The 27,965-nt window shown below is 43.2% G+C and overlaps 1 protein-coding gene across 1 annotated transcript in view; it reads right to left on the bottom strand.

Annotated features, from left to right (window-relative positions):
- Positions 1–19,490: 19,490 nt before the first annotated feature.
- Positions 19,491–27,965, bottom strand: part of FA2H (fatty acid 2-hydroxylase) — a 45,416-nt gene continuing 36,941 nt past the window's right edge. Inside the window, exons 5-7 of the mRNA XM_041772569.1 lie at positions 24,083–24,255; positions 22,397–22,649; positions 19,491–20,995 (exon numbers count right to left, since the gene is read on the bottom strand). Coding sequence (XP_041628503.1) covers positions 20,916–20,995; positions 22,397–22,649; positions 24,083–24,255 — 506 coding nt within the window. The 3' untranslated portion in view covers positions 19,491–20,915. The remainder of the gene's footprint in view (positions 20,996–22,396; positions 22,650–24,082; positions 24,256–27,965) is intronic.

Raw genomic sequence — 27,965 nt, 5'->3', positions numbered from 1 at the left:
AGAGAATGTGGGTCTGAACTATTGGGCAGGCAGCATCATCCAGCCAGAATTTAATAACATGGTTTTGGTTTCATTTGTGGCCACTTATTCTGTTTTCCAAATTATAGTAGTAATAGAAAATACCATTTTCTTTTACTTTATTTAGGTTTTTAAAAGTGAGATAATTTATTTATTTATTTTTAAGTCTGGCAACCTTGCCTGTGGGGCCCACTGTGGGCATTAAATAGTTAACTGCCTCAGTTACCCATGGGGCTGTTTTGTTATGCTTATTACTTTCATAGTCTTCTTCTAAAAAAAGATTTTATTTATTTATTCATGAGACACACACACACACACACACACACAGAGAGAGAGAGAGAGAGGAAGAGACACAGACAGGCAGAGGGAGAAGCAGGCTTCCTGCAAGGAGCCCGATGTGGGACTTGATCCTGGATCCCAGGATCATGCCCTGAGCCCAAGGCAGACACTCAATCGCTGAGCCATCCAGGCATCCCCAAAGTGAGCTCATTTAAAGAAAAATATTCATCATCATGCTGGCAGTATGGTGGATATGTTAAAATCCATGTAAGTGGTCTATGTGTGACCGGCCTTTTGGGATCCTTGGGCTAGAGGCACCATAGAATATGCATGTGAGAGTAGATCAAGTTGCCAGATAAAATACAGGTCATCCAGTTGATTTGGAAGTTTGGATAATCATTAATTTTTTTTTTACTAAAAAAATTATGTATTATCTGAAACTGTGTATATCTGAAATTTTAGCAAAAGTATGTCTCATGTAATATTTGGGACATAGTTATACTAAAAAATTATTCATTGCTTCTTTGGAATTCAAATTTAACTGGTATCTTGTGTTTTTATTTGTTAAATCTGGCAACCTTTAAAAATTTTTTTTAAATTTTTTATTTATGATAGGCACACAGTGAGAGAGAGAGGCAGAGACATAGGCAGAAGGAGAAGCAGGCTCCATGCACCAGGAACCCGACATAGGATTCAGTCCCAGGTCCCCAGGATCACGCCCGGGGCCAAAGGCAGGCGTCAAACCGCTGCACCACCCAGGGATCCCAAATCTGGCAACCTTAAGAATAAGCCCTAACTCCACAAGAACAGCCACAGACATTAAATTCCACCCTCAATTCTGTGAGCTGGTGCTCCCTGGATTAAGCCTCCTTTTCCCTCCTGCCTAAGGGGTTATAATCAGAATAAGTAATAAAAACCATTTATGGAAAGGGAGGCAGCCTGGGGCTTCTAGCCTTTTCTCTCATCATCTCTAGGATTATCGGTAGGGGAGACAGACTTATTCTGTTCTTGGCATCCTTTCACTCCACTTGTTACCTTACAAGCCTATGGCTGCCCTCAGGAAATATGAGGTCCCTTTCCTAAACCAGCAGTTCCTCAGGGTCCCAAGTTCAGAGGATTCCATGATGTTGGAGAATTGGGGCAGGTTCACTCATGGAAAGGGACCAAACATTTGAAGGCCTAGCCTCACTCAAAGGCCCTATTCTCTGCAGCCCTCCTCCCTCTCTCTACAGGACAGATTTGGCTCTGCTGTGCTTCTCCATCTCTGTCTCACATGGTTTGCCCCCCAACCTCCCTGAATGGGTCAAGTACCCACAGAGTTCCCATACCTCTTCATTGTAGTATTTGTTTATTTGCCATGTCATAATTCTACTCCTCTCTTAGTTATTTTCATATTGTTTCCCCCACTCAACTGTATCCCCAAGAAGGTAGAGTCTGTTGTATTCACACAGTGCTCACAAGGAACTCTGTAAAGACGTGTGGGAGGAATGAATGATGCTCAGGCTGTGGGGACTGGTGAGGGGCTCGGGCCAGAAGTCGAGGTCTCAGGTCATGGGCCTGAGATAAAAAAAACTGATACACATAGGACGCATCGGTGGCTCAGTGGATTAGGTGTCCAACTCTTGATTTCATGTCTTAATCTGAGTCATGAGTTCAAGCCCCACATTGGACATCACACTGGGTGTAGAGCCTACTTAAAAAAAAAAAAAAAGAAATAACTGACACATACAAAGTGAGTCAGTCCCCTCAACCATGGTTCGGAGAATAAACAACACTGGAAGCTTTCCTGTAGGCTGGAATTCTGTGCTCCAAAATCAGGTCACTGGAGGCTGTGGAGAAACTTCCAGAGGGAATAAGATAAGAGTTGCTCTGTTCGCTCTGTAGACAAGAGCAGTAATAATAATAATAATAATAATCAGCAGAAGAGGCCATACGAAGAGAGAAAATCAGCCACATTAAAATATAAAATTTAAAAAGAAACTGACACATGAGGTTCTTGGTAAAGGGACAGATTAATTTAGTTTTTAGGTTTGATCTGCACTAATAACGATCAAGGGGAGATTCCTTGTTCAGGCCAATCAGCTTTTTAAAAAAAATTTTTCTTTCTTTCTTTCTTTCTTTCTTTCTTTCTTTCTTTCTTTCTTTCTTTCTTGTAATCTATATACCAAACATGGGCCTTGAACTGACAACCTTGAGATCAAGATTCATAGGCTCTCTCAACTGAGTCAGCCAGGCACTCCTGGCCAGTCAGCTTTATAATTTTTTTTTAAAGCTTTATAATGTTTTATAGCAGCAAAACATTATATGTTTTAATTAATTAATTAATTAATTAATGTATTTATTCATGAGAGACATAGAGGCAGAGACACAGGCAGAGGGAGAAGCAAGCTCCCTACAAGGAGCCTGATGGGGGACTCGATCCCGATCCCGGGATCACACCCTGAGCCGAAGGCAGACGCTCAATCACTGAGCCACCCAGGTGTCCCTATTTATTTATTTTTTTAAAATATTTTATTGATTCATGAGAAAGAGAGAGAGAGAAAGGTGCAGAGACACAGGCAGAGGGAGAAGCAGGCTCCATGCAGGGAGCCTGACGCAGGACTCCATCCCAGGTCTCCAAGATCACGCCCGGGGTGGAAGGCAGACGCTCAGCCGCTGAGCCACCCAGGGATCCCCTATATGTTTCAATATATATAACAAAACATCCTCCAGGCCAGCACTGAACAAGAACCCCCTTGGCTCCCAGTGGACTGGCAGGAAGAGACTTGGCCACGTTAGTGCAAACTAGCCCTTAGGCTAAAGCCAAATTCAAGTCCTCCTCTCCTGAAAGTAGATGGGAACCTGTATCCTAGAATGCAAAAAAATTTAAAGAGAGTGATAATGATAACACTGTAAAGATCCTATCCTTTTCCAGTTATTCTTGAAAAATGCAATGCATTATAACACATAAGACATATGACAGACCACCAGAAAGAAGCCTGACCAACCCCAGAAGCACCCTTTACCCATTTTATCAATGCAAATCCCAAATAGTCACAGGATTTTGGGATAATCAAATTTCTTCATGATTCTGGTCTCATTATTGAAAGTATGCCTCACTATTCTATGAGGGTTAAAAGGGGAAACTAGGATTTTGGGACTAGAAGGTGCCTGAGAGAACCCTTAGTGTAATGCCTGCCTATGTTTGGGTGGTGTGTGAGGGACTATCAGCATCCCTGAGGTGAGAACTGGTGCCATGTTGAGCTCAGTCACTGATGACAGAGTGTGGAATCCTTTGGATATATTTGGCAACAGATTTAGCATGTGTAATGCGTGCTACAACATAAATTTATCTTGAAAATATCATGCTAAGTGAAAGAAACCAGACACAAAAGGCCACTCATTGTATTGCTCCATTTATATGAAATGCCTGAACAGGCCACTCTATTGAGAAGCAAATTGGTGGTTGCTTAGGGCTAGAGATGGAGGGGATGGGAACAAGTGGGGAATGACTGCTAATGGGCATAGGGTTTCTTCTGGGGATGATAAAAATGTTTTAAAATTACATTATGGTGATGGTAGCACAACTCTGTTAATGTATTAAAAGCCATTAAATTGTACACTTAAATGGGTGAATCTTACGGTACGTAAATGATAATCTCAGAAAGCTGTTAAAAATAATGCAATCACAATCAAAATCTCAGTGTGTGTTTTGAAGAGTGTGATAAAATTTCCTCTGATACTTACTCAACTAAGTCAACCTGAGAAAGAAGAGTCAGGAGGTAGATGTCTTATCAGCTATTGAGAATGATTACAAAGTTATAATAAAAACAAAACAAAAACAAAACACACTGTGTTTTGGGTGCAAAGACAGGCAAATTGACCAGTTGAGCAGATTAGAGAGATCAGAGTCAGATCCATGTCTAAATAGAAACTTCATATACAGTAAATGTGGCACACAAATCAATGGGGAAGGACATTTAATGGATAGTGTCAAGAAAATGGACTCACTGTTATGGATAAAAATAAAATGAGGCCTTGCACATTATCACATACAAAGATGGATTCCAGGAGGATTAAAGTCTAAACGTGAAAAATAAAACCATAAAATCAAGAGAAGGAAATTTAGACTCCATTTGCAAACTAGGGGTGGGAAAGGGCATCTTAAGAGCACAAATATTGGGCAGCCCTGGTGGCGCAGCGGTTTAGCGCCACTTGCAGCCCGGGGCGTGATCCTGGAGACCCGGGATCAGGTCCCACATTGGTCTCCCTGCCTGGAGCCTACTTCTCCTTCTGCCTGTGTCTTTGCCTCTCTCTCTCTCCCTCTTTCTCTCTCTCTCTCTCTCTCGTAAATAAAATCTTAAAAAAAATAAAAATTAAAAAAAGAGCACAAATATTAAGGTAAAATTCTGGTAGGTTAAAACACACCAAAATTTAAGCTGTTTGATAATGGACACCTTGGAAAAGTTAAAATACAGTTAATATAATGAGAAAAGACCTTTGAAATATCTAAAGCTGATAAGGGATTGATTTCCACAATATATGAGGATCTTCTACATGTTGACAAGACAAAGACAGCAGCTGGAATGAAAAAAGGACAGAGGATATGATACATATAATCTTCCTTATTGTTTACACCAATTTGAATCATGTTTGCTGTACTTGCAACTAAAGGCAACTGGGTTCAGTAATGAATGGTTATAATGATGATCATAAATCTCTCTATTCACCCACCACATGCTAAAAGCTTTGGAACCATGAACTTACCACAGTTACCTTCATTTTATAGATGAAGATACTGAAGTTCAGAGATATTATTTAAATAAGCACAAGGCCATGGAAAAGTTTGCAAAGGACTTTGAAACCAGTTAATTTCAGCAAGAGGCAAGATGGTGGAAGAGTAGGGGTCCTCGTTTCATCTGGTCCCCCAAATTACCTAGGCAACTTTCAAACCATCCTGAACACCTATGAATTCAACCTGAGATGTAAAGAAAGAACAGCTGGAACTCTACAAATAGAAAAGTGACTACTCCTTGCAAGCCATTCTGCACTAGACAAAATGATCAGAAGGAAGAATTCACCACAAAAGAAAGAACCAGAGGCAATACTCTCTGCCACAGATCTAATAATGGATTTAAGTAATATGTCAGAGATAAAATTCAGGATAACAATTATAAAAATAATTAATTGGACTTTAAAAAGTATAAAAGACTCTAGAGAATCTCTTATTGCAGAAATGAGATCTAATCAGGGTGAAATTAAAAATACCCTAGCTGAGATGCAGTCTAAACTGGATGCTCTAACAGCTAGGGTAAATGAGGTAGAAGAGAGAGCAAGTAACATAGAAGACAAGTTGATGAAAAGGAAGGAAGGTGAGGAAAAGAGAGAAAAACAACTAAGAGCCCATGAGGAGAGGCTCCAAGAATTAAGTAATAATATGAAAAAGAATAACATGTGTATTATCGGGATTCCAGAGGACATAAGAGAGAAAGAGAAGACCAGAAGGTATGTTTGAACAAATCATAGCTGAGAACTTCCCTGATCTGGGGAAGGATACAGACATTCATATCCAAGAGATAGAGAGGACTACTTCCAAAATCACCAAAAACTGACCAACACCCTGACATATAATGGTGAAGCTTGCAAATCTCAGAGATAAAGAGAAAATCCTAAAAGCAGCTTGAGACAAAAGATTCCTAATATATAGGGATAGAAATATCAGATTAACAGCAGACCTATCCACAGAGACCTGGCAGGCCAGAAAGGGCTGGCATGATATATTCAGGGTATTATTTGACAAAAACATGCAGTCAAGAATACTTTATCCAGCAAGGCTCTCATTCAGAATAGAAGGCAAGATAAAGAGCTTCCAAGATAGGCAGAAACTGAAAGAATATGTGACCACCAAACCAGCTCTGCAAGAAATATTAAGGAAGACCCTGTAAGTGAAGAGGGAGCCCAAAGAAACAGAGAAAATCTGCAGAAACAGGAATTGTACAGGTAATACAATGACACTAAATCCATATATTCCAATAGTTATTCTGAACATGAATGGGCTAAATGCTCCAGTCATGAGACATAGGGTATTAGACTGGATGAAAAAGCAAGACCCATCTATATACTGTCTACAAGAGACTCACTTTAGACCTAAAGACACCTTCAGACTGAAAATGAGGGGGTGGAGAACCATTTACCCTGCAAATAGACCTCAAAAGAAAGCTGAGGAAGCAATCCTCATATCAGATAAGTTAGATTTTAAACTAAAGACTGTAGTAAGAGATAAAGAGGAACACAATATCATACTTAAAGGGTCTATTCAACAAGAAGACCTAACAATTATGAATATTTATGCCTCCAATGTGGGAGCAGCCAATTACATCAACCAATTAATACCCAAAGTAAAGAAACACATAGATAATAATACATTAATAGTAGGAGACTTCCACACTCCACTCTCAGCAAAGTATAGATCTTCTAAGCAGAAGATCACCAAAGAAACACGGTCTTTGAATGATATACTGGACCAGATGGATTTCATGGCTATATATAGCACATTCCATCCTAATCCAACAGAGGACACATTCTTCTCAACTGCACATGGAACTTCTCCAGAATAGATCACATCCTGGGTCACAAATCAGGTCTCAACTGATACCAAATATTGATATTATTCCCTGCATATTTTCAGACCACAATGCTTTGAAATAAGAACTCAATAACAAGAAGAAATTTGGAGGTTAAAGAGCATCCTACTAAAAAATGAATGGGTCAAGTAGGAAATTAGAGAATTAAAAAGATTCATACAAATTAACGAAAATGAAAACACAACTGTTGAAAATCTTTGGGATACAGCAAAGGCAGTCCTAAGAGGGAAGTACATTTCAATGCAAGCCTCTCTCAAAAAAATTGGAAAAATCTCAAATACACAAGCTAAACTTACATCTAAAGGAATGGAGAAAGAACAGCAAATATGCCTCAACCAAGCAAGAGAAGAGAAATAATAAAGATTAGAGCAGAACTCAATGAAATAGAGACCCAGAACTGTAAAAGAGATGAATAAAACTAGAAGCCGGTTCTTTGAAAGAATTAATAAGATAGTTAAACCCCTAGCCAGATTTATTAAAAAGAAAAAAGACTCAAATTAATAAAATCATGAATGAAAGAGGAGAGATCACAACCAATACCAAGGAAATACAAATGATTTTAAGAATGTATTATGAGGGATGCCTGGGATGCTCAGTGGTTTGGTGCCTGCCTTTGGCCCAAGGGTGTGATCTTGGGTTCTGGGATTGAGTCCCACATCAGGCTCCCTGTGTGGAGCCTGCTTCTCCCTCTGCCTATGTCTCTGCCTCTGTGTGTCTCTCATGAATAAATAAATAAAATCTTGAAAAAAAAAAAAGAATTAGCCTTTAGGATGGACAAGAAGCTGACAACGTTTTCTACTAGAATGTATTATGAGCAACTATATGCTACCTGGAAGAAATAGATACAGTCCTGGAAACCAAAACTGAACAGGAAGAAGTAGAAAATCTAAACAGACCCATAACTAGTAAGGAAATTGAAGCAGTCATCAAAAACCTCCCAAGGAACAAAAGTCTAAGGCCAGATGTCATCCCAGGAGAATTCTACCAAACATTTAAAGAAGAAATAATACCTATTCTACTAAAGCTCTTTCAAAAGATAGAAATAGAAAGAAAACTTCCAAACTCATTCTATAAGGCCAGTATTACCTTGATCCTAAACCCAGAAAAAGACCCTACCAGAAAGGAGAATTACAGACCAATATCCCTGATGAACACAGATGCAAAAATTCTCACCAAGATACTCACCAATAGGATCCAACACTACATTAAGAAGATTATTCACCACGACCAACTGGGATTTATCCCATGACCCTGGGATACAAAAGTGGTTCAACATTTGTAAAGCACTCAATGTGATAGATCATATTAATGAAAGAGAAGACAAGAGCCATATAATCCTCTCAATTGATGCAGAGAAAACATTTGACAATATACAGTATCCTTTCCTAATTAAAACTTTTCAAAGTGTAGGAATAGAGGGAACATATCTCAATATCATAAAAACTGTCTATGAAAAGCCCACAGTGAATATAATTTTCAATGGGGAAAAACTGAGAGCTTTTCCCCTAAGATCAGGAACACAACAGGGATGCCCACTCTCACTGCTGTTGTTCGATATAGTAATAGAAGTCCTAGCCTCAGCAATCAGACAACAAAAAGAAATAAAAGGCATTCAAATCACAAAGAAGTAAAACTCTCATTCTTCACAGATAATATGATACTGTATACAGAGCACCCAAAAGACTTCACACCAAGATTGCTAGAACTCATACAGTAATTTAGCAACATGGCAGGATATAAAATCAATGCACAGAAATCAGTTGCGTTTCTATACATTAACAATGACTCTGAAGAAAGAAATTAAGGAATTGATCCCATTTACAATTGCACCAAAAACCATACGATACCTAGGAATAAACCTAACCAAAGATGTAAAAAGGATCTGTACCCTAAAAACTTATGAAAGAAATTGAGGAAGACACAAAGAGATGGGAAACCACTCCATGCTCATGAATTGGAAGGATAAATATTGTGAAAATGTCTATGCTGTCCAAAGCAATTTATACATCCAGTGCAATCCCTATCAAAATACCATGGACTTTCTTCGCAGAGTTGGAATAACCCTAAGATTTGTATGGAACCAGAAAAGACCCTGAATAGCCAGAGGAATGCTGAACAGGAAAACCAAAGCTGGGGGCATCACAATGCCTGATTTCAAGCTGTATTACAAAGCTGTGATCATCAAGAAAGTATGGTACTGGCACAAAAACAGACACATAGATCAATGGAGCAGAATAGAGAAACCAGAAATAAACTGTCAACTCTATGGCCAACTCATCTTCAACAAAGTAGGAAAGACATCCGATGGAAAAAAGACAATCTCTTCAATTAAATGGTGTTGGGAAAATTTGACAGCCACATGCAGAAGAATGAAACTGGACCATTCTCTTATACCATACACAAAGATAAACTCAAAATGGTTGAAAGATCTAAATGTGAGACAAGAACCCATCAAAATCCTAGAGGAGAAAACAGGTAGTAACCTTTTTGAACTTGGCCACAGCAACTTCTTCCAAGATATATTTATAAAGGCAAGGGAAACAAAGGCAAGGGAAACAAAAGCAATAATGAACTATCGGGACTCCATTAAGAAAAAAACAAAAAACAAAAAACAAAAAACAAAAAACAAAAAACAAAACAAAACAAAACAAAAACAAACAAACCTTCTGCACAGCAAAGGGAACAGTCAACAAAACCAAAAGGCAACTTACAGAATGGGAGAAGATATTTGCAAATGACATATCAGATAAAGGGCTAGTATCCAAGATCTATAAAAAATTTATCAAACTCAACACGCAAGAAACAAACAATCCAGTCAAGAAATGGGCAGTAGACATGAACAGATATTTCTCCAAAGAAGACCTACACATGGCCAAAAAAGCACATGAAAAAAATGCTCCACATCACTTGCCATCAGGGAAACACAAATCAAAACTACAAGGAGATACCACTTTACACTGGTGAGAATGGCTAAAATTAACAAGACAGGAAACAATGAATGTTGGCAAGGATGTGGAGAAAGGGGAACCCTCTTGCACTGCTGGTGGGAATGCAAGCTGGTGCAGCCACTCTGGAAACAGTGTGGAGGTTCTTCAAGAAGTTAAAAATAGAGCTACCCTATGACCCATTAATTGTGCTTCTAGGTATTTACACCAAAGATACAGATGCAGTGAAATAACAGGACACCTGCACCCCTATGTTCATAGCAGCAATGTCCACAGTAGCCAAACTGTGGAAGGAACCATGATGATCCAGATGAATGGATAAAGAAGATTGTGGTGTATAAACACACACACTCACACACACTCACACACACACACACACACACACACATATATACACATACACACATATACACAATGGACTATTACTCAGCCATCAGAAAGGATGAATACTATTTACATTAACTATGTACTATTTACATTAGTATAATGTACTATTACATTATTAGTACATTAATTAATGTATTATAATGTATTATATAATTATAATACATTATGTATTACATAATGTAATGTACTATTTACATTAACATGGATGGAACTGTTATTCCATAGTAAGGGTTTTATACTAGGTGAAATAAGTCAATTGGAGAAAGACAATTATCATATGGTTTCACTCATATGTGAGATATAAGAAATAGTGAAAGGGACAATAAGCAAAGGAGGGAAACTGAGTGGGGAAAAATTAGAAAGACAACCACAAGAGACTCCTAACTCTGGGAAGCAAACAAAAGGTTGCAGAAGGGGAGGTGAGTGGAGGGGATGGGGTAACTGGGTGACGAGCATTAAGGAGGGCACATAATGAGATGAGCACTGGGTGTTATACTGGGTGTATTTTGGCAAATTGAATTTAAATTTGAAGTAAACTAAGTTTCAACAGTTAGATGAAGTAAGTAGGACAAGTATTATTGCCATTTTATAAATTGAATGACAGTTTGGTAAAGGTAATTGGTCTGAAACCCAAATCTGCCTTTAAAACCTGAGTAAGAAACTAGCAGAAGTGAAACCAAATAAGCAACCTGGTTGATACACTTTTGTTTTTGTTGCCATAGTTATACTGATATAGCAAAGGAAGTAATAGGTATTAGGGCCTATCTTAAAAGATTCAGTGGATCTGGGCTACCCAGCTATTCCCAGTTGCTAAGCAGATTCCTTCAAGGTCATTTCTTGGGACTCATTAGGGCACTGGGATTTACACCTTTTTCTGGTCCAGTGGACACACAAGCAGATGTGAAAGTGCTGCTCAAGGAATCTTGTGTATTTCAGCTTTCTAGCTCCAGCCTCATCAAAAAGCTATACCTCAGCAATAACTAACCATAAACGATAATGGGAAAAAATATTCCACTCATCAAAGGGGCAATGTAAAACAATAAATTTTACAAGCATGGTATGAGGAAAACCACACAAAACAAAGTTCAAAGAAAAGAGATTAAAAATGACCAACCTCAAATTGAATTTAAATTTAAGGGCAGCCGGGTGGCGCAGCGGTTTAGAGCCGCCTTCAGCCCAGGGCCTGATCCTGGAGACCGGGGATTGAGGCCCCTGATGGGCTCCCTGCATGGAGCCTGCTTCTCCCTCTGTCTGGGTCTCTGCCTCTCTCTTTGTGGGTCTCTCATGAATAAGTAAATACAATCTTTAAAAACAAAATAAATTTAAAAAATGTCGGGAGCACCTGGGCAGTGGTGGAGGGGGCGTGCCTGCACTGCTCTGGAGGAGGTTCTGGGTCGAGCTGGGTCCTGATTTCACAATATATTACAAAGCAACAGCAATCAAAACATTATGGTACTGAATAATGGCCAACATACAGACCAATGGAACAGAACAGAGAGCCCAGAAATAAATCCACATGTATACAGTCATCTGATCTTTGACAAGGGTGCCAAGAATACAAACTTGGGCAAGGATAGTTTCTTCAACAAACAGTGTTGGGAAAAATGGATATCCGCATGCAGAGGAATTATTATTATTTTAGTATTTTTAAGATTATTTATTTGACAGAGAAAGAGAGAGCATAAGCAGGGGGAGGAGCAGGCAGAGGGAGAGGGAGATGCTGTCTCCCAGCTGAGAGAGGAGCCCGATGCAGGGCTGTATCCCAGGATCCTGGGATCAAGACCTAAACTGAAGGCAGGCACTTAACCAACTGAGCCACCCAGACACCTCCATGCAAAAGAATTAAATTGGAACCTTATATCATATACAAAAATCAAGTCAAAATGAATTAAAGTCTTATTAAACATGACCCTTGAAACTAAAAATTCTGGAAGAAGACATAGGGGAAAATCTTTGTAACACTGACCCTGGCAGATGACTTCATCTATCCAGCTCTAAGAACACAGGTAACAAAACCAAAAAAGTGGGATTATATTAAACTAAAAACCTTCTATACAACAAAAGAAACAACCAACAGAGTGAAAAGGCAACCAATGGAATGGTAGAAAATATTTCCAAATCATATATTTGATAAGTGGTAAATCTGTAAAATATATAAGGAATTTCTACAACCACAGTAATCTGATTTTTAAAAAAGGGCTTTAATAAACAAACAATCCAATCATGAAATGGGCAAAAGACATGAACAGAAATTTCACCAAAGAAGACATAGACATGGCCAACAAGCACATGAGAAAATGCTGCGCATCACTTGCCATCAGGGAAATACAAATCAAAACCACAATGAGATACCACCTCACACCGGTAAGAATGGTGAAAATTAACAAGACAGGAAACAACAAACGTTGGAGAGGATGCGGAGAAAGGGGAACCCTCTTGCACTGTTGGTGGGAATGTGAACTGGTACAGCCACTCTGGCAAACTGTGTGGAGGTTCCTCAAAGAGTTAAAAACAGAGCTACCCTACGGCCCAGCAACTGCACTGCTGGGGATTTACCCCAAAGATACAGATGCAGTGAGTGAAAAGCTGAGACACCTGCACCCCAATGTTTATAGCAGCAATGTCCCCAATAGCCCAACTGTGAAAGGAGCCTCGGTGTCCATTGAAAGATGAATGGATAAAGAAGATGTGGTCTATATATACAATGGAGTATTACTCAGCCATTAAAAAGGACAAATACCCACCATTTGCTTTGATGTGGATGGAACTGGAGGGTATTATGCTGAGTGAAGTAAGTAAATCGGAGGACAATCAGTCTATGGTTTCACTCATAAGAGTGAATATAAAGAGGGAATATAAAAAATAGTGAAAGGGATTATAGGTGGAAGGAGAGAAAATGAGTGGGAAAAATCAGAGAGGGTGACAAAACATGAGAGACTTCTAACTCTGGGAAATGAACAAGGGGTAGTGGAAGGGGAGCTAAGTGGGGGGTTGGAGTGACTGGGTGACAGGCACTGAGGGGGCAGTTGACGGGATGAGCACTGGGTGTTACACTATAGCTTGCCAAATCGAACTCCAATAAAAAATATACATATAAAAAGGGGGGCTTTAATAGATATTTCTCTAAAAAAGGCTAACAGGTATATGAAAAAGTGCTCAACATTACTAATCACAGGGAAATGCAAGGCAAAATACCACAGTGAGATATTATTTCACACCTGTCAGGATGGCTGTTATTAAAAAAAAAAAGGCAGGAAAAAAAAGGCAGGAAGTGTTGGCAAAGATGTGGAGAACTTGGAACCTTTGCATACTATTGGGAATGCAAAATGGTGGTCACTACAGAAAACAGTATGGAGGTTTCTCAAAAAATTAACAGTAGAACTACCATATGATGGAGCAATCCCATTTCTGGGTATTTGTCCAAAAGAATTGAAATCAGGATCTCAAAGAGCTAGGGCTCCTATGTTCATTTCAGCACTATTTAGATAGCCAAGATGTGAAAAAAACTTAAATGTCTATTGACAGATGAATGGATAAAGAAAATATGGTATATACTTCTAGTGGAATGCTATTTGGCCTTAAAAAGATGGACATTCTGCAACATGCAACCTCATGGATGAACCTTGAGCTAAGTGAAATAAGCCAGTCGTAGACAAGTACTGCATTGACCCCATTTATATGAGGTATCTAAAATAGTCCAATTCATAGACTCAGAGAATGGAATGGTGGTTGCCAGGGTTTGGGGTAAGGGGGAAATGGAGTTACTAATTAAGGAACATGAAGTATCAGTAGAGTAAGATGAATAAGCCCTAGAGATGTGCCATACAACAGTGTACCTATAGTCAACAGTAACACATTGTACACTCAATAACTTGTCAAAAGGGTTAATCTAGTGTTAGAGATTCTTCCCACAAATAAAGAAAAGAAATAAGAGTACTGTATTACTATGAACAAGTGTATGCCAATCAATTAGATGATCTAAATGAGAGAGACAGATTCCTAGACACACACAAAAATTACCTAAAGGACTGAAGAATAGAAAATCTGAACAGACCTATCTATAATACGTAAAGTGACTGAATCAGAATCAAAACCCATTCAACAAAGAGAAGTCCATGTCAGATGATTTCACTGGTGAATTCTACCATTAATTTAAAAATTAATTAACAGGGGATATCTGGGTGGCTCAGTAAGTTGCACATCAGACTCTTGGTTTTGGCTCAGGTAACAATCTTGGGGTCTTTGGGTCAAGCCCTGCATCAAGCTCTATGCTCAGCGGGGAGTTTGCTTGGGATTCTCTCTCTCCTTACTCCCTCTGTCCCTCCCCCTATTTGCATTCTCTCTCTGTCAAATAAATAAAATAAATATTTAAAACAATGAATTAATAACAATCCTTCTCAAGCTCTTTCAAAAATAGAAAAGGAGAGCATACTTTCTAACCCATTTTAGGAGACCAGCCTTATCCTAATACCAAAGGTAGACAAAGACACCACAAGAAAGAAAACTACAATATCATTGATGAATACAGATGCAAAACTCTTCAACAAAATTTAGGAAACTGAATTCCAGAGCATATTAAAGGATTATAACCTGTCACCAGATGGGATTTATTCCAAGAATGCAAGGTTGGTTCAACATATTAAAGTCAATGGCATACACTACATTAATAGAACAAAGGGGGGGGAAATCATCTCACTTGAGGAAGAAAAAAAATCATTTGGCAAAGCTCAACACCCTTTCATGATGGAAACACTTAGCAGACTAGGAATAGAAGGGAGCTTCCTCAATATGATAAAGGACATTTATGAAAAACTCACAGCTGACATCATACCTCATAGTGAAATACTGGGTGCTTTTCCCCTAAGATCAGGAACAAGACAAGGATGTTCATTCTCACCATGGCTATTCAATATTACCAGAAGTTCTATCCAGAGCAATTAGTCAAGAAAAAAAAAATACAGACATCCAAACTAGAAGAGAAGATGTAGAAGCATCTCTGTTCACAGGTGATATAATCTTACACATAGAAAAATAATCTATAATTTTTTTTTACTAGAGCTAATAAATGACTTCAGCAGAGTTTCAGGATACAAGACTAACACCCGAAAATAGTTGTGTTTCTATAACTCAGTCATGAAAATACAAAAAGGAAATTAAGAAAACAATTCCATTTGGACAGCAGTCCAAAGAATAAATTATTTAGGAATAAACATGACCAAGTGGGTGAAAAAACGTGTACATGGGAAAGTACAAAATATTGCTGAAAAAAATGAAAGAGCTGTAGGAATGAATACCTGGACCCCACTCCTCTCTATCCTGCCAATCTCTTGCAGGTGCCTCTATTTGCAGCCAATAAACAAGAGAACACACACTGATGCAGTTCGCATAGGGTACAGAATAGGATGGGGAAAAATGCAGAGTGAATCTGAAGAACAGGAAATAACCAGCACATCTCATAATTCCAAAGTTTGATGTCTTTGTGAGCATGTTTCTAACATGCTGTTTCTATCAGATTTTACTCATGGGGTCTTTTTCCCTTGTGTGATTTGTTTTTATTGTGAGTTTATAGTCCTTGAAATTTTATCTGTGGGAGTTTTTTGAGGTCTATGATTGATGTTGCAGCTCGCCACAGAAATTTGTAAATCCTTCTGAGAGCCTTGAGGTTTTACCAGCCAGGAATATTTTATGCTAAATTTTTGACTTTGAGGTGTTTCAGACCATGCAGTTTGCATAAATTCAGCCTTCAGAGCTCCTTAAGGACTCTCTATGCTTGTGATTCTATATTCTCCTTTCTCCTCTCCAAGCAGGCAAGGTCCTGGGAAGGGGGTTTTGTGGCAGATACCTATGGTTATCCTTGTCATATCCCTTCTGTCTTCCTCTCGTCTTAACTTCAGTTGTGGTGGAAGGTTCTGTCTGAATACTGTCTCAGCTTTAATTTCAGCCACAGGTCTGCAGATATTTCCTAGCAAGCTCTTGCTCAATTTGTACTAACTGCAGTCCTCTTTAGTGCACTCATCCATCTTCCTGCTTTTGCTCCAGGACCTTTGTCAAAGCTAAAGAATCTGGTCGGCTTGTGTGCCAGGACAGTTCATAAGTGAGGAGGGAGTTGACACCCCTGAATACCATCCTCAACCAACAGGAGAGGAAGCTGGTGGATAAATATTCCAGCCTTTTGTCCTTTAGGTGGACAATCCTGGTAGGTATTCTGTTTGCTTCTCAGGATGCCCCTGCAGAATCGGCATGGGAACCTCACATACTCATCCTTATGTGGCACCCCACTTTCCTTTTCTAATCCTTCCCAACTTTTCCACTATTTCTGCAATCGCCTTCCAAATTTACTACCACATCCATGATCTCATTTTAGGGCTAATCTAAATGATAACAGGATCCCACCTTTATGTTTTTGCCAAAACAAGATTCCTCTTTCTCCTTCTCCTCCTTCCCTTCTTCCTCCCCCTCCTCCACCTCCTCCTCCTTCTTCTTTTTAAATCATTTCTTCCTTCTCCCTGCTACAAGCTTATAAGGTATTTGGGATGGAGTGAAGATGAGAGTTTTGGCATTTTCCAAATTTCACATTCAACTTGTAGCATTCTTAGAAGATAAAATGTACTCATTGTGCCATTATCACCTCACTGTAATGAAAGCTCCAGTCAAATTTCAGCAACTATCATATCTTCCTGGAATATTAGACCTGGAAATCCATACACATGGTTCTCGATGTCCCTCAAGAACAGTCGATGAGACAAAATGGTAAGTCAAGAGAACAGGTAAGGTGGAAAAGTGCTAGAATTTTACAACCACAGACATTTGATTCCGAAACAGCCACTGGGAGGGCAGTTACAAGGGGCAGAGCTTCATAGTGTCACCAGAGGGCAGCAGAGGCCAGGGAACAGGTGGAGAGGCACTTGTTTATCCAACAGTGTAACCCGCCAGAGATCTGACAGAGACAAGACTAACATTCATTGGGGCCTGTTACAAGTTAGGCATTGTGCTGGGCACAATAAGAAATGGTGCAAAGTTCAAAGCCAGAGCCAATGGAGGAATGGAACAGAGTGGAGTTAAGAGGGCAGTTCTTCAGGTCAGACCAGAAATGCTCAAAGATGGCATATCTGGAAGTACAAGCACAGCGCGAAAAACAAAAAACAAAACCCAAAACTAATGTCTGTGGGCCTGTCCTCTGCCAGGGCACCTACAGAATCAATAAGTAAATTTCGAGGATCACTGAGAGTCAGCTTGGGTATCTACACGAATCAGAATTTAAATGGCCCTTTGCCCTAGCAAGCGTTAGACTTTCTTGATGATCTGTGAGTCTTCTCTCACTATAGAAATAAACATATTCAGGGGCGCCTGGGTGGCTCAGTCCGTTGAGCATCCAACTCTTGATTTTGGCTCAGGTCATGATCTCATGAGCCCCACTTCAGGCTCCCCGCCCAGTGGGGAGTCTACTCCTTCCTCTCCCTCGCCCTCTGCCCTTCTCCCCCAAGCGCATATGCACTCACTGTCTCTAAAATAAATAAATAAATAAATAAATAAATAAATAAATAAATAAATAAATAAATATTTAAAACCAAAAAAGCACACAACCTTACCCCCTTCCCCCCAAAACATAATCATGTACCTTGAGCTCCAGGCTTTCCCATCATGCTGTGTTGGCATTTTGATAATGTCCCATGCTTTCTCAAGCATCTAATCTTTGACTCTCACTTACATCTTTTGCACTTGATAATAAAATTCCCCGACTCTACTAGATGGTCACCGAGAATGCATCGTGAGTGCCAACTTGCTTGAGGTTAATGGCCTCGTGGCACTTATATTCTTTTCTGTACAGTGAGGCTTACTGTCTTCCAAAGGCTCTGTGGAAATTCCCACTCCCCTGTAAAGTTCTAGTGGGCACAACTAGAAGCTCTGGGGGAATCTGTCCAGTGTTCACTGAGTAGAACTTTTCATTAATGGCTTGGTTTTACTATTTTTTCCCCCTAAATCTTAGTACCACCCTATAAACTCACTTAGATGTTGGCGTTTCTTACTAGTTCTGTGTCAACCTTTTTATATACAGGGTTTTTTTTTCCAATTAATTTTTTGCTCAAACTTGACCATCTTAGACTTTTCTCTGGTGACTTGCACATTTACAACTACTTAATCTCTTCCTATGCTCCTCCTGTCTCTTCCTAGCTTGGGTGTGATGCTCTGTGGTCAGATTTCCAGCGCCACCTAGGAAGTGGAGGTTGTGACTTCTGCTGCTTGCATGGGCCTGATTCCAGCAGTATGTGGGATGGGCGGCTCAGGCCACACTTAGCTTCAGGCTGGGAGCCACATGGATAAAGCCACCATATGGGTGCTGGAGCCCAGACAGGCAGCAAGGGGCCAGGGCTCCCTCCATGTTGTCAGAGCCTCACCAACATTAGCTTCCTTACTCTTCTGCTTCTGTATCTTTGGGCAGGCAAATCCAGAGCCCATCTCCATTGGACCTGTTGAATTAGACCTTGAGTGTTGAGGATTGGATCTGTATATCGACAGGTTCCCCAGGTGGGAAATGACATGGCTGAGAAGACATCTTTAAGAAACTATTTTATCTGGACTGAGCTAGCCTGAAGTTCTAGTCCTCACAGCGGGCATTTGTTATTAGAGCCTTCCCCTTTGTTTTAGGAAAGCCCATTGGAATCCTAGCTGGGATCTGATAAATTTCAGAAGAAATGACTCCCCAGGGGTGCATCAAGGCGATTGGCGCAAGTGACAACCCTCCAACCTTCGCCCTGGGTGCCAGCAGCAAGGGGAGATGTGGTCTGCAAATAATTTTATTTTTATTTAAGATTTTATTTATTTATTTGACAGAGACAGAAAGAGCACACAAGCAGAAGGAGTGGCAGGGAGAGGGAGAGGGAGAAGCAGGCTTCCTGCTGAGCAGGGACCCTGACCCTGACTCAGGGCTCAAGGGTCATGAGTTCAATGTGGGGCTTGATCCTAGGCCCTAGGACTCCGGGATCATGACCTGAGCCAAAGGCAGACACTTAATCGACTGAGACACTCAGGTACCCCTACAGGGAATTTTAAAACAGTAATAAAACCGAGAAGAGGATAGGGGTTGGTAAGCTTTTTATCATCATGATGCTCTGCAGGTCTACACAGCTTGATCAGTGATAAAATAAATACTCCTCCCTCCTGGGCCAGCTACTCCCATCCCCCACCTGGCTGCCCCTCCCCAGCCATGAAGTTTGGTGAGGCACCATCAACAAACAGCAGCAAACTTTTGTTGACTTTTTCAGTGTTTTTATTTTTCAAAATATACAATTTATTTACATCTTTATTTCACAATTGTAGTTTGTATATTTATTCTGAAATCTTTAAATAGCTCCACAGTAAACAATACAAATTACAGGATCCAACACACTGCTTCTTTTTAGCCTTTACACTCATCGAGTTTTCAAAAAAATTCAAGTAGTAACGGTTTGTGGGTAAGAAGGGAACAAAAAGAGGGCACATTTTTTTTACATAAGCCTGACATGCAGGATTAGATAGGGCAGTCTGAGCAGCTACTTGGTCTGGGGCCAGACTAGGGACATTTATGTAGTTTATAAATAAGACCCTCTTATGAGCAGTGAGGGTTTTGGTTATGAGGAAGAAGGGGCAGGCACTCTTCTGCTGGTGGAGGTGCAGGAAAGCAAAAGGGGAGATAAGGCACCGCGTGAGGCTCCTTCTTGGCGTAAGGAGGCAGTAGCTGGAAGGGTCCTGAGTGAGGGGGGCAGAGGCCTACCTATGCCAGGTGGAGGTCAAGAATGGCCAGATATGGGGTGGGGCTCCTACCCATGGAGAGGCCTCTTTAGCCTCCCTTGGGGGAAAAGCTTTGTGATTCTAATGGCAGGCGAGGGGAGGGGAGGGCCAGAGAAGCTGGTGTTTCCTAAAGAGAGGAACCTGGGCTCCCATCAGCACCCCCCACCCATCTGCACAGGCATGTGAGGGCCACGTGTGTGGGTGCTGGATGTGTTGCAGCCTGAGGCATCTGGCGGTACAGCTGGCATTTGTGATTGGCGGGTCCAAAAGCACTGTCCCGGGAACTGGAGGTGGCCTATGGGAGGCATCATGTTGTCTCTTCTCCTGAGAGCACTTCATCCACCTCTGTGTTCTCCATTCATCAGGAGAACAGCAAAAGCCTCCAGATCTCCCCAGGAGAGGAAGGTGAGGAAGACGAGGGACATGGGCCCTGCAGACCCGCTCATTGCTGTTAATGCTGGCAGCTCCACTGTGGGGGTGTGTCCTAGGAAGTCCAAGGTGCTAAGGCATAGGTGGGACACAGGCCCGGCCCCAGGGGTCAGTTTCCTTCATTCCCCATGGGAAATTCCCCATTGGCCAGGTCCTGCGCAGTCCTGTGGGCTAAGGCTCAGGTCAGGGATGCTAGTGGAGAGGCCAGGATGATCCAGGAAAGTGCTAGTCCCTGAGACCTACTTGGCTGCTTAGTGGATGTAACCCACCTGTGGTGGGCCAGGATGGCAGTCTCAGGGTCAGCCCCAGTCTTCCTGGTTTCCCCAGCATTCCCCACCAAGCACAAAGGCCTGGGCAAGCCTGTCCTGCCTGGCCAAGCAAACTTCTTTGCAGGGTCTGGATGGGGGCGGGGGTGGGACAAGGGGCCATGGCTGGGCTGAGGGCCGGACCAGGGGGCTGGGAGTTGTCACTGCATCTTCAGGTGGGGTTCTTCCGGTATAAGGGTGTGGAAGAAGTGATCCCACAATTTACTGCTGATGCCAAATCCTAGAGAGGGGAACAAATGGGAAGAAGATGAGGCACCAGTAAAGATGGGGGAGCGGTTTCCTCAGGAAGGGAGCCTGGGGAGGGCCAGCGCACAGGCAAGTTTTGGACATCTATCCCCACTGGCCTTCCCAGCATTCAGGGCCGTCCTGGCAAAAGTCAAGAGCCCGGTATTTGTGTCTCTAGTCCCCCAAGGATGCCACTGGAATATACCCAAGTTCCCTATCCAGCCTGAGTTCCTGGGAGAGCCTGGTCCTGCCTAACTCTTCCCTTCTCTCTCACGCTTTGGCCTCTTCCTTCTCTTTGGAGATGCCAAGTTCATTCCTGCTTCAGAGGCTGGGACAGGAGCTCTGTACCTGTTGCTCCTGGGATGCTCTTTCCCTAGACGTTGGATGCTGGCTGTTCTTAGCTGGTGCCCCAGGCTGCAAAGGCACCTTCCCGGACCACTGTCCCTAGTGCTGTGCTGTCTGATGCGGGAGCCCCTGGCCCGTGTGGCTGCTGAGCACTGACCATGTGGCTAGAGCTATGGGGGCACTAGATTCTTAATTTCATTTTATTTTCATTAACTTAAATTTCAGTTTGAAAAAAGTACAGTTGATTGATTTGCCGGCAAACTTTTAAGCACATTTAAGACAACTATGTGAATCTACTTTTTTGGGCTTCTTTTATAGTCAATTTTTATAAACTCTAAATATAGATCAAGTATTTCTAATGAAAACTTAGCACTTGAATTGAGATGTGCTGTAAGCGCAAAGTACACATCAGATGTCAAACACTTAATAGACGAAAAAGGATGTACAATATCTCCTTAGTGATTTTTTTATATTGGGTACAGGTTGAAATAATATTTTGGTTGTACTTGGCTTAATAAAATATATTATTAAAACTAAATTATATCTGTTTAATTTTACTTGTCAATGTGGCTACGAGAAAATTTAAAATCACATCTGTGGCTTGCATTATATTTGGTTAGACAGGGCTGGATCCTGCCCCACATCCTGTTGGGTTTTTTTTCTCTGTGGAACTTATCACTGTCCAATATTATCTTTGCTCAGGGCATCTGGGGGCTCAGTGGTTGAGAGTCTGCCTTTGACTTAGGTTGTGATCTCGGAGTCCTGGGATTGAGTTCCTCATTGGGCTCCCTGCATGGAGCCTGTGTCTCCCTCTGCCTGTGTCTCTGCCTCTCTCTCTCTCTGTATCTCTCATGAATAAATAAATAAAATCTTTTAAAAAATTATCTTTGCTCATTACTGGTTTCTTTGTCTCCCAGTGATCAGGGTAGGAGCCCCAGAATTTACTTGCCCTGTATTCCCAGTTTCCAGAACAGTGCCTGGCCCTGGTGAGGGGCTCCACAGTGGCTGCCAAATAAATAAACAAATTGAGGCAGGGATGTGTTGACCTCACCTGACTTCTGAAATGCAAAGTGATGCTTGGCGTGGTGGGCCTTCATGTGGTACAGGTAGGAGCCCTTGTGTGGCGAGCCGAAGTGCAAGTAGTAATGGATCATGTCATAGATGACATAGCCCAGAAGGCCCCCGACAAACAGAACACCCCCCACTGCCTCGGGCAGGAGGAGCCGTAGAATAAGGTAGAATAAGGCAATCCCCAAAGAAGCTGGCACAGGGGGGAAGACAAGGCGGGAATCATCAAAGGGTGCCTGTGGATAGAGAGGTTCAATGTCAGAAGATAGTCCGGTCCACCTGTCTGGAGTCACAGCACGGCAGAGGATGGGATGGAGCAGTCCCCACACATCCCAGCATGGTGGCAGCAACCTGTCATGGGCGGGCTTGGCACCTTCAGGGATTTAGGGAGGGCAGGCCACCACCCCTGAAAGCCCTTGAAAGACTGTCCTGCTCTGGATTTCCAAACCAGGATGGGACCTGGAAGCCTGTCCAAGAACATGGTGGTGGATGTGACATGGGTGGGGTGTTCACGGCTCAGAGTCATGCTTTATGCTCACAAGGCTGCTTTGGCTCTGGAATTTGTAAAGTGCTAGAGAGGAGCCCCAGCACCAAATACAACCCAGGGTCCCTGGACTGAGGCCTGATGTTGACTGGGAGGGCAGCACAGCAGCAAGCTGAGGGGAATGCAGGCTCACAGGGTCGAAAGCTACTGGGAGTGTTTCCGGATACGCTCTCCTCATCGGAACATCCTAATAGGATCCCTTCTTGGTTCCGAGGGGGTGTGGTCACAGTGAGCCAGACCAAAGAGCCAAGTCCAGGGCTCTGGAGCTTCAAAAGCTAAGGGCCTGGTATTAGAGGCAAGATTTTAGAGATGCCTTGGTGAGTATTCTAAGAGATAGGCCCTCTCTGGGCTTAGGGGGGAGAGAAAGCAGGTGATAGCCACAGAGCAACGTGCTGATGCATCCCACCCCCCAGCAGCTCCTAGAAGAAGGCAGGAATGGAGGGGGGGCGGAGAACAAAGGGATGCCCTGGGAGAGGTTGAGAACAGCACAGTGCAGGAACCGAGAGGCAGCTGGCGGTGGGGTGGGGTGGGGGGGGTGCAGCCTCCTGGGGCAGCCCTGGCTTCTGCTCCCAGCCTCTGGGTGACATACTGTCTGTCCCCGAAGAGCCCCAGGGTGGTGGTGGATGGCTGAGAGCACAGACTCTGGAGTTCATAGAATGGGGCATGACCTCCTGGCTGTGCCAGGTGTGACTTTGGGCAAGTCCCTCAGTTTCTTAATCTCTCCAAGCCTCAGTGTGCCACTCTGTGGAATGCAGAGAACTGTAGCACCATCTTCAGAAGGAAGCTGCACAGGGGCAGTGACTTTTTTACTGTTTTGTTCAATGCTGTTTAGAACAGTGCCTGCACATGGTGAGCACTCGGTGGTGAACACTGGTTGAAGAGATGAATAAATGAACTCGTTGCTGGGAAGATGAAAGATGACTCTGAAATGTACCTGCAGCAGGCCTGGTGTTGCTGATGATGGTGTGCGGGCACGCACCCTTACTCTGTCCACGCCCAGTTCAGATTAGGACCCGGTCACCCCTCTGAGCAACATCGAATGCCCCAATTGCCTCCTGTTCCCACCCCGAATCCCACAAAGATCAGCAGCCCCCCTGCATTGGTTACGGAGCCGGCCCTGCTCACCTTGTGGTGTTGGCCATGTAAGACGAAGTGCAGCATGATGAGGTAATAGCTGTTGCTGGGGGGCTTCATGTGGAACAGGAAGCGATGGATGAGGTACTCTAAGAGGCTCCAGAGGAACAGCCCCATTATGAAGAGGCCCGGGAACACAGACTCAGGCATGGCCACTGAGTACTCTGCAGAATGGCAGGAGAGAGGTCAAGTCAGGGAGGCCCCCCATGGGCAGCGATGCCTGGTGGCTCCAGACGTCCCATCTCGCTGTCTGGTCACCTTGGGAGCTGCTGCTCTGCATCTAGCAGCTCTGGGGCTGGCCACACTGATGCGGCTCTTGGGTCAAAATGGGCAGGAGGCTGTGAGGATCTGTGCTAGGCTTGGAGGGGTCCTCTCGGAGAACAATGGGGCTGCTGGCAAGAGGTCTGAGATCTCCCTTAGGAGGGCTAAGGGGAGCAGCTGTTGCCAGTGCTGGAACTCTCCCCGGTGCTGGTCTCAAAGTGTCCCCCTCCAAATTCTTACATGAACTGAAACCTCACTGCCAATGTGAGGGTATTGGAACATGGGGCCTTTAGAGGGTGATTGGGTCATGAGGGTGGAGCTGTCCTGAACAGGACTTGTGCTCCCATAAAAGAGACTCCGCTGAGCTTCATGTAAGGATACAATGAGAAGTTTGGGACCTACAGGGGGCCCCCTCACCGGACCAGGATGGCATCCTGATCTTGGACTTCCAGTCTTTGGAACTGTGGGCAATAAATTTCTGTTTTTTATAAGCCACTTGGTCTGTGATGTCTTGTTAAAGCAATCCAAATGGCTGACACGTCTGGTGGGGGGGGACCTTGCATCAGTGGCACAGGAAAGAGGGAAGGATGATCCCAATGAAGCCAGTAGAGCCAGAGGATTATTGATGAAAATGTTAGCAACCAAGGATGGCAGAGGGGGCGGGCAGGAAGGACAGAAAAATCCAAGTAGAGAAATATTAACAGACAAGACTTGAAGTCATAGCGTAAGAGGGAGATGTGAAAACCCTGAAGATGATTCTTCAGAGACCAGAAGACGGGAGACATGGGATTGTCATCATGTGTGAGGTTACCCACCCCACCCCTCTGAAGACAGCCTGCAGTCTTGGAAGCTCTCATTTCTTTTCCCCATTCATTCTTGGCTTCATGGGACGCCAGCTCTGGTCACTGTTTTCTCCACACCTAAGCTGTATTTTTCTCCACAAGCCATTGCTCTGGCCAGACTTCCTCTCCCTTTTGAAAAATAACAGCTTTATTGAAATATAATTCACATATCCTACAATTCACCCACTTAAAGTATACAATTCAGTGGGTCTTTTTTTTTTTAGTATATTCACTATTGTGCAACCAATCACCAGTCAACTCTAGAACATTTCTATCACCCCAAAAAGAAACACCTGTCTCCGCTAGCAGTCACTCCTCTTTCCCACCCCTGCTGTTTCCCAGCCCCTGGAAACCACAAATCTACTTTCTGTCTATGGATTTGCCCATTCTGGATATTCCATATAAGAGGAATCCTACAACATGTGGTCTTTATGACTGGCTTCTTTTACACGGACTATTTTCAAGGCACATCTGTGTTGTAGCATGTGTCAGGAGGCTGAATATTTTTCCCTTGTACGGCTGTACCACCTCTGTTTATCCATTCATCAGTTGATGGACATCTGGGCCATTTCTATTTTGGGGCCATTACGAATAATGCTGCCATGAGCATTCGTGTACAAGTTTTTGTGGGGGTATGTTTTCAGATGTCCTGGGGACAAGCCTAGGAGTGAAGTTGCTGGTTCATATTGTAAACTATATTTCATCTTTTGATTTTTGTGGGATGTTCCAAGGGAGCAAGTCCATAGCTTCATTCTCCAAAGCTCTACAACCCATATGGTTAGAATACACAGCTCGTCTCCCTGCCCAATGGGTCACTTAGCTTTTCTCCTCTTCTCTAGATGCCCCTTGTCAGGTACCATCATGGAAATGCTGCTTCTGTCCCCAGCGTCTAAGCCTGGACTCTCTACTCCCACACACCCTCTGCTGGTGGAAGTCAGCCACACCAAGAGGCTACCCCCCCAACCCCTGCCCAGACTTCCACCTCCACCCCGGTCCTGGACAGCCACTTGCTACAGGGCACCTCTATACGGCTGTCCACAGGCCCCCAAAGTCAACAGCTGCCAAGTGAAGCCAATCCTCCTCCTCTTCTTCCTGCCCATCCTGTCATTCCTAGGTTGCTCCTCATGGGTTCTTTCCTCAGCCAGGGTTCCGACATCCACACATGACCTAATGCTTAGCTGATCCTTTTCTGCATCCATCCAGGTGGCACTTTAACATGTCTTGGCAAAGTAAAAGAAGCCAGATACAAAAGTCGATGTGTTGTATGATTTCACTTGTATGGAATGTCCAGAATTGGCCAATGTATAGAGGCAGAAGTTGTATTTGGTGGTTACCAGGGGCTGGAGGAGGGAAAAATGGGGAGTGACTTGCTCAATGGGTTCGGGGTTTCCTTTTGGGGTGATGAACATGTTCTGGAACTAGATGGAAGTGGTGATTGCACAACGTTGTAAATGCACTAAATGCCACTGAATTGCTCACTTAAAAATGGTTAATTTTATATTAGGTGAATCTCATCTCAATTAAAAAAAATCTGGTCCATTTGCTGCTCTTAATCCCCTTACCACTTTATCACCTCTTGCCCAATGAGGCATCTGCCTCCCATCCCAATTCCCTGTCCCCATATACTGTTCAAAGCCTTTTTTGGGACCTCGTTACTGTTAGGTAAAGGCCAAATCCCCAGCAGCGCACTCAGTCCCTTGAGACCCATGCTGCCAGCCATGTCCCTGCCTCGTTTCCCTGTCTGTACTGAAGGGCCAAACCAAAGCCCTGTGGCTCCTTAGATGTACTCATCCTCCCTCTTCCCCACTCCTACTGTATCCCTAATTTTGCTCATATTTTCTTTACTGGGATCCTCTCCCTAACCCTTTATCCTTGGAGATTCAGCCCAGGTGTCTGGTGCGAGAAGCCAGATGCCCTCATCCCCACCTGGGCTGGTTTGGAAGCACCGGCCCCACCTCTCATGTCCCACTTGTCACACTGCCCTGTGGCTGCTGTTCTACCCTCCGTCCCCGTCCCCAGTGCACTGGCCATGGGCCAGTGGGCCGAGTGTGGGTGACCACCCGTGGCTGCTGAGGAAGGAAGAAAGCCCAGGACAGCAAAGGGGCAGGGAGGGACCTTCCGGCTCTTTGAAACAGAATCTGGGCCCAGCCCCGTTCTGACAAAACAATCAAGGACCAAAGTGAAGTTGACTTTTTGTACCAGGTCAAGCTGGGCGTGGGGGAGGGTGAGCAATAAGAGAGGCTTGAAGGCTTCTCAGATGGGACCATATTGCTGACTGCAACCCTGCCCAACCCTGGGCCTTCCGGGGCCGCGGAACAGTGATGTACAGCTAGATCCCTAGGAGAAGGTGGCTTCCTCCTAAGGAGTAGCTCTGCCAGGTACTGTCCTGGGGACTGTACTGAGCTCGGTGGATGGATGTTCACCAGGATGTCAACCTAAGCTGAGTCCATCTTTGGTACAAGACGCTTGCCTGACCGCAATGTGAGGGGCCATCTGGCCCTGGCGGGGCTGCTCTGGGAGGCAAGAGGGCCTTGTTTCCAGGGAAGCTCTGACACCTCTTCCCTGGGTTCCTCAGAATCCTCTGGTGGAGTACAGAGAGCATGTATTTTGGATTTGTAGCCCTGAGTTCAAATCCTGGCTCTGCACCATCTCAATATTTTCTCAACAGTAAAACTAATCCTACCCATCATGAAAGACTGTTGTTAGGAGGGAGGAGTCACAGAATACGTGACTATATGATAAGGATATATATTATACAGTAAGACTAATAT

Source organism: Vulpes lagopus, chromosome 10 (genome assembly GCF_018345385.1).
Source record: "Vulpes lagopus strain Blue_001 chromosome 10, ASM1834538v1, whole genome shotgun sequence".
Lineage (NCBI taxonomy): Eukaryota > Metazoa > Chordata > Mammalia > Carnivora > Canidae > Vulpes > Vulpes lagopus.
Note: the sequence above shows the minus strand (reverse complement) of the source record. Positions and strands in the feature narration are given on the sequence as shown.